The 7,497-nt window shown below is 32.4% G+C and overlaps 1 protein-coding gene across 1 annotated transcript; it reads left to right on the top strand.

The window, feature by feature from the left end:
* Positions 1-2,988: 2,988 nt before the first annotated feature.
* On the top strand, positions 2,989-5,979 carry LOC116004677. The gene is made up of 2 exons (XM_031244823.1): positions 2,989-3,490; positions 4,337-5,979. Exons 1-2 carry the CDS (start codon positions 3,395-3,397, stop codon positions 5,444-5,446), a joined length of 1,206 nt encoding a protein of 401 aa, XP_031100683.1. The 5' UTR covers positions 2,989-3,394; the 3' UTR covers positions 5,447-5,979.
* The last annotated feature ends 1,518 nt before the right edge of the window (positions 5,980-7,497 follow it).

Genomic DNA, 7,497 nt, shown 5'->3' with positions numbered 1-7,497 from the left:
AACGGCCTCCGTCCCGCACCATTCACTTTCAGTTCATATACACTGTAGTTACATTTCAACATAACTACTTCAGTTTCTTTTCGATATAACTGCATTTTCATTCAATATTATACACTCAAATATGTGAACCTGTTATTCAGTTTCCTTTCAACACAACTACAATTTCTTTTATAATACACTGCAGTTTCTTTTCGGCTCTGTTTGGCAAAGCTTATTTAGGAGGTTATAGCTTATTTTAAGCTACTAATAAGCTATAAGCTCTGTTTGGTAATATTCTCAAAATAAGCTAGTAGCTTAAAATAAGAGCTTATTTTGAAACGGTACTTGGAGTAGCTTTTTAACTTTTTTCCATCTTTATCATTATTATTTTAAATAAATGACATCTTTACCCTTCTCAATTAAAACCCTTTTGACATTTTCTTTTCATTATGTTTGGTTGTAATTTCAGTTTGATATTTATGTTTGAACATTAATTTTTGTATGAACTAATCTTATGAATTATAAATATATATTTTTTACTTTATATATTTTCAAATATATGTTCTTACTTTATATTTTATTTAAATATATTGATTTCATTATTTTATATTTTAATATATAAACAAACCTATTTAAATTTAAAATTATTTAAATTGGATGAAGATGTCCTTTTTAGTCTTTTTACATTTATCAGCTTATCAAAAAGCTAATTTTACCAAACACTTTTAAGCATAACAGCTCTTTAGATTTCAGCTTCGAGCTTATAGTTTTTCAGTTTTCAGCTACTTTTCAGTTTTCAGCTACCTTTTCAGCTAGGTTTGCCAAACATAGCCTTCAACACAACTACAATATCATTTTAATATGACTACAGTTTCATTGAACAATATACACACAAATATGTGAAACTGTTATTCAGTTTCAGTTTATATACACTACAGTTACATTTCAACACAACTACAGTTACATTTCGATATAACTACAGCTTCATTCGTTAATATAAAACTGCAAATGTGAAACTGTTATTTAGTATCAGTTTATATACACTGCAGTTACATTTCGATATAACTACAGTTTCATTCGATAATATAAAAACAAATGTGATGCAGTATCTTTTGAGATGAACTGTAGTATCAGTTACGGAATTCCGTTACGAATTACCTCCGCCGTTTCTCCCACTTACTGAAACGACATCGTTTTGTGACCATGGTCCATCGTATAACGACGGATAGGCAGAAGGGTCAAAATGACTCATCTACTACTCCAAAACGTTTAGTTCACACCTTGGACTATAATTATACACATTGATTGCTACAATACTTATTAAATAAATTTATTTAAATTGTCTGAACTCTTAATTAAAAAATTCATAAATATTTAGAAATTTGTCTAAATAGTAAATACACACATATAATTAGGGACTACATTAATCCATGCAAATTTTTTTTTTAAAAAAAATTAAATTCTTTTAGTTTCTAAATATAATACCATTTTTAAAGGCCTTGCGGTCGAGCGGCATAGTTGTAACTTCTCTTTGTGTTTCAATAGATTGGGAAAGTATGTATGAACAGATATTACATGACACTTTGTCTCTTTATGGTTTAGTAGATTGAGAAAATATGTATGAACAAATACTACATTGTAACAGAGTTAATAGTACTCAAAAATACAATTTCATTAAATACAATTAAGGCAATATAGAAAATAATTAAGGAACAAATTTATAAAATTAACTAAATTTGTATTCATAAATATTTAGGATTCTACTTAAATACATTCATATACTTATGTAGTATATTAATTATACAAAATTAAAATAATAATATGTTAATTTATAAATGTAATTATCTTAATTATAAACCCCTAATAATATAAACTATATTATAAAATCTACATAAATATATACTCCGTATTAATAAATATTATGTGCACATACATTGATTAGGATATAAATCTATTAATACAAAATTAAAAATTTATATCTATTAATCTCTAAATATGATTCTCTTGGAATTATAATATATATGAAATACAGTTAGGAAAAGATCAATTTAATTATGTAAAATTCTATTTATAAATTTATTTAAATATATACATGATTAGGTAAATAGGTACTATATTAACCATATAAAATTTTATATAATTCTATATGCTATCAAAATACATACTTGACAAAATATATGATAAGTCCAACTATATTATTATATTGTATATTTTAATATTTTGTTATTTTATAAAGTTTTTATTTAAATCAGTACTAATATAATTTCATCCGTACATCACACAAGTGCTATATTAGAGTTAATTACCGAAATGGCCCATTGACTATAACAAAATTATGATTTCATCATTGAATATTTTTTTTTACCAATTAAGTCCCTCAACTTTAAAAATCGTAATCAATTTGGCCTTCCGTTTGTTTTTCCGTTAGACATTCATTAACTAGGGATCAAATTACCAATTTGGTATACCGATTGGTACCGAAATAACTGATGTCTACCGGTAAAATTACCTAGAAGTTAATTACTGAACTGGTTCATTGACTATAGCAAAATTATCAATTTGGTACCGAATTAACCGATGTGTGACGGTAAAACAAATAGATGACTAAATTGATTAAGATTTTTAAAGTTGAGAGACTTAATTAGTCAAAAAAAATAGTCAATAACCAAATTGATAATTTTGATATAGTCAAGATATATTTTGATAATTAACTCAATATATTAGTATTGCACATTTGTACTATAGTTATAACAATAGTTTACACTAATAATGTTATAATAATAGATCATTGTCCACTATACAATTATGGACCATAGTTTATGATATAATTTGCGTAATAACTTCGTTAATTACTTAATCGTGTATAGGACGTAGCCAACGGTGCCGTCTCTATACCACACTCAAAAAATTGTGTTGACTCTTGAAGCGGTCAATTGACGGCATGACGCGTTTAGCAGCGAGAATGCTGAGCCTACAGGGACAGGAAGGGGAGGGGGCTTCGTGCAAAAAATCTATGGATTCATGGCCACTTTTTCAAAATTTATAAATACTTGGTACAACTATAGATGTGGTTGTGGGTGGGGTAGACGACAAAGCACAACGGCTTCCTTGTATTCTTCGATTCTTCTTCTTTAATCTTTACGATTGCCACCCGTTCACCAGCGATAACATCATTTTTGTTTATCTATTCTTTTATTTTTCCCTATTTAAAGACTATATTTTTGTTCTGCGCCGTTCGTGTGTTCCGAGGTTTGGGCACTCTTCCGCTTCTCTGAGCTTGCTTAATTGCTTCCGTACTGGCGGATTGAATTGCGGTTTTGATTTCGGGTCTGATAGTGGGTCGATTTGGGTTTGATCTGTGAAATTGAGGGAGAGTTTACACAGTAGAGATAGAGAGAGAGAGAGAGAGACTGAGATGTGGAGTATCACTAGGTTTTGGGAGAAAGCAAACATGGTGGGAGAAGGGGGATCTGGGTATTGCTCTAAGAAGAAGGACGATATGTGTAGTGAGGTAAATTTTCTTTCTTTCCTCTTCAAATTCAATTTTAGCTTAATTCTTGTTAATTATAGTGTTTGCAGTTGTCTGTGTAGAAGGAATGTGAGAAGAATTCCAGTTTTCAATTTCTGAATTTTTAGATCTTTTTGTCTTACTGGGTATTAGTTGTTCTTGGGTTTTTAATCTTAAATAGAAGTTCATGTAGTTTTAGGTTTGAATCTTGGTACAAGTTGACAACAGATTGTATTTGGAGAAACCTATGTAATATGATTCTATTTTCTGTTGACATTTAGGAAAGGGGCTTATTGCCTTAGGTTAATTTTTCTTGACAAAACAAGGTTTAATGAGTAATTAAGCTAATTTTCTTTGCAAGTTTAGGTTCATTCTATGATCCTGTTAGCCACTTTTGTCCATTTATGCAGTGTTTTACTGGATTCATGTACAACTCCATAGTTTAAGCATCCTTCTCTGCACAACTATTTGATCAACCTTAGAAGATGAGAATATCGTTATTTGGGGGTCTGTATGTAAATCATTAATGTCGGCATGGATGAATTGGATGCATAGACTGAACAAATTCGGCATTCTTTCCACTCTTTGAGAATCAAAATTGCGGGAGAAGCAGTCAGTTGTTTCCCGAGTTTGTGTGTTCATTTCCCGAAGTGTTCTTAGATGCATGTATATGTGTGTTTGTTTCTTGAACCCTAGTTGAGAATTTGGGATTGACATGGCTTTTGTTGTTCTGTTTTTTTTTTTTTTTTTTGAGGACTACTGACTCTGTTACAATGTAGTATCTGTTCATAACTACTTTCTGTTGTTATTCTTGATTAAATTTAATGTTGTCATTGTTGTTATCTGCAGTATACAGGTCGAGCATTAAGCATGTCAAGAATCAAATGTATTCTGCGAGGCCTGGACTTGAAAACATACATCTTCCTTTTCGTTATGGTACCAATTAGTTTATTTGGTATTTATGTCCACGGGCAGAAAATAACATATTTTCTGAGGCCGTTATGGGAGAAGCCACCAAAGCCCTTCCATGAAATCCCGCATTATTATCACGAGGATGTGCCTATGGAGAATCTCTGTAAACTTCATGGCTGGGGAATCCGGGAGTACCCGAGGCGTGTCTTTGATGCGGTGTTGTTCAATAATGAGGTGGACATTCTTACGATAAGATGGAAGGAGCTGTACCCGTATGTGACGGAGTTTGTTTTACTTGAATCGAATTCAACGTTCACTGGACTGCCAAAGCCCCTGCATTTTGCTAAGAACCGGGAGAAGTTTGATTTTGTTGAGCCACGGTTAACTTATGGGCAAGTTCCGGGCCGATTTAGGAAGGGCGAAAATCCGTTCGTCGAAGAGGCTTATCAGCGGTTAGCGTTAGACTATCTTCTCAAACAAGCCGGTATCCAGGACGATGACTTATTGCTAATGTCGGATGTCGATGAGATCCCGAGTAGACACACTATAAATCTCTTGAGGTGGTGCGATGACATACCTCCCGTCCTGCATCTCCGGTTGAAGAACTATCTGTACTCGTTCGAGTTCCTCGTCGATAACAATAGCTGGAGAGCTTCGGTTCACAGATATCAATCCGGGAAGACGAGGTACGCTCATTATCGACAGTCGGATGACATTTTGGCTGATGCGGGGTGGCACTGTAGCTTTTGCTTCCGCCGTATCAACGAATTCATCTTCAAGATGAAAGCCTACAGCCATTTCGACAGAGTGAGATTCTCACACTTCCTCAACCCGAAACGAATCCAGAGAGTAATATGCAAAGGGGCTGACCTGTTCGATATGCTACCCGAGGAGTACACGTTCCGGGAAATCATCGGAAAAATGGGACCCATACCCCATTCATACTCCGCCGTTCATCTTCCATCCTACCTCCTCGAGAACGCCGACAAATACAAATTCCTATTGCCCGGGAACTGTATGAGAGAAAACAACCGATCCGAGAGCTGAGTCCAAACTTTTATGATCCCGTCAAGTTCATAGGTGCAGCAGCTTGCACTGCTACTAGCGAAGCATTTTGCGTGGACATCTCGATCTGCACCCGAATGTACCAACTGCAACCTCATTCCACGGACGATACAAAACGCTTTGGCGGGTTCTTGGAAGCGAAAATTTTGTACACAACTAAGAGGGATGACAGTTAAAGAATGTTATTATGATGTTCATTTGCTGTATGTGACCATACAGCTTATGGCTCTTGGGGGAACTATCACTTGTGTGACAACTTTTGGTTGGTTTGAATCTGTTTTGTGGTGTTCATTCAACTGGATGATTAGGCTATTATTATGTAGTAATTTGATCACCATTTTTATTTACTTTTTTCTTCAAGATTAGTGTTTGGGTTTCCTTTTGTAAGTTAAGTGTTTGATAGTAACACTAGCCACTAGGTAATGTTTTTTGCACCAATTTTTTCGTGGTTAAATATAATATTATCAGCTTTGATGTAGTAAAGACAGTTTGTTTTAATGTATAATTTTTGTCTATGTTCTCCATTACCACAAAATGACACATCATGGAGTAAGTGTGGTAAACGTAAGGGTGTGTTTGGTTGACAGATTTAGCTATCAGGAATGGGTATCAAAGTCATTGTTATTGTTTGGTTAACTGCTTTTTAGAACACTACTATGAGTTTTGATTATCCCTTACAAAATCCATTACTATTATCAAATATTGATACCCATTCCGATTTCATTCTCATGTGTGTAACAAGGTCTTATTAGAAATAGCTAAATTCATCAAGTATAGGCTCCATAGTATTAACTATTCTTCCTTCATCACAAATTTCTAAATATATTAAATATAGAAAAAATACTACTGTGTATGTATATATTTATATAATGTGTATATGTTATATCTAAATAAATATATATATATTAACTTAATTTTTTTTATATATAAATAAATATTATTTATTCGTTTATTTTTTTATTTATTATTTTGAGTAGGGATACTTTTGTTATTTAGTTTTATATTCCTTAATCAACCAAACATTTTATTATAATTCTTTATGTAATTTAAAAAGGAATAACATTCTTATTCAGCTTTCAAAAAAAAAAACATTCTTATTCAATTCAATCCCTCCTATAATCCTATTCATACTCTTATTTCCTCTGTTTCCATTTAAAGCTGTGTTTTTATAATGGCATGGAATCTTTAATATATATAAATATAAAAGTAGAGAAAATTGTAATTTACCCCCACACAAATATGTCAATTATCAATGTCACTCCTGAATTATTAGTGGGGTAAATGTTGCCCTTCAAATTTCAAAATATGACATCTATTGCACCTCCCCTAATAAGAAGAAAGAAAAACATTATTGTCGGCGGGAGGAGAACAAACAAAGAAAGAAAAATGAAATAAAAAAAAACGTTGTCTTCGAACAAGAAAAACGACGAATAATCATATTTACACTACTAATAATTTAGGGGAAGAGCAATATATGTCACGTTTTGAAAATTAAAAAGTAGCATTTAAACCACTAATAATTCAGATGTGACATTGATAATTGATATATTTGTGAGGGGCATAAATTACAATTTTCTCTATATAAAATAACGGTATGGCCGTAAGGGTCTAGTAGGAAAAATGGTGTAGGTACTTGGTATAATCATCAGTTGCATTGGTGTAGGTACTTGGTATAATCATCAGTTGCATTTATAACTTATATATATTGTGTTTTTTTTAATACTACTGACTCTATTACAATGCATATCTGTTCATAACTATTTTCTCAACCTATTGAAGTACCGCCTCCACTGAGACTCGAACCCTTTTTTCCTTTTTTCTCAAAATTTTTCAACCTATTGAAGCACAAGAATCAGTATTGCCTCCACTGAAGCTCGAACCCACCACCTCCCGTATAAAGGGAAGGGTTTGATGCTACTGGACCACAAACATAAACATAATTCTTTCGAATTTTACATTATTTCTTTATTCTTGAAGTACAAATTGATTATTTTTATTATTTTATCGCTTTACAATGTTACTATGTTTTGAGG

This window comes from Ipomoea triloba, chromosome 14, assembly GCF_003576645.1.
Source record: "Ipomoea triloba cultivar NCNSP0323 chromosome 14, ASM357664v1".
In the NCBI taxonomy this organism is placed as follows: Eukaryota; Viridiplantae; Streptophyta; class Magnoliopsida; order Solanales; family Convolvulaceae; genus Ipomoea; species Ipomoea triloba.
This window is presented reverse-complemented; position numbering and strand designations above follow the sequence as displayed.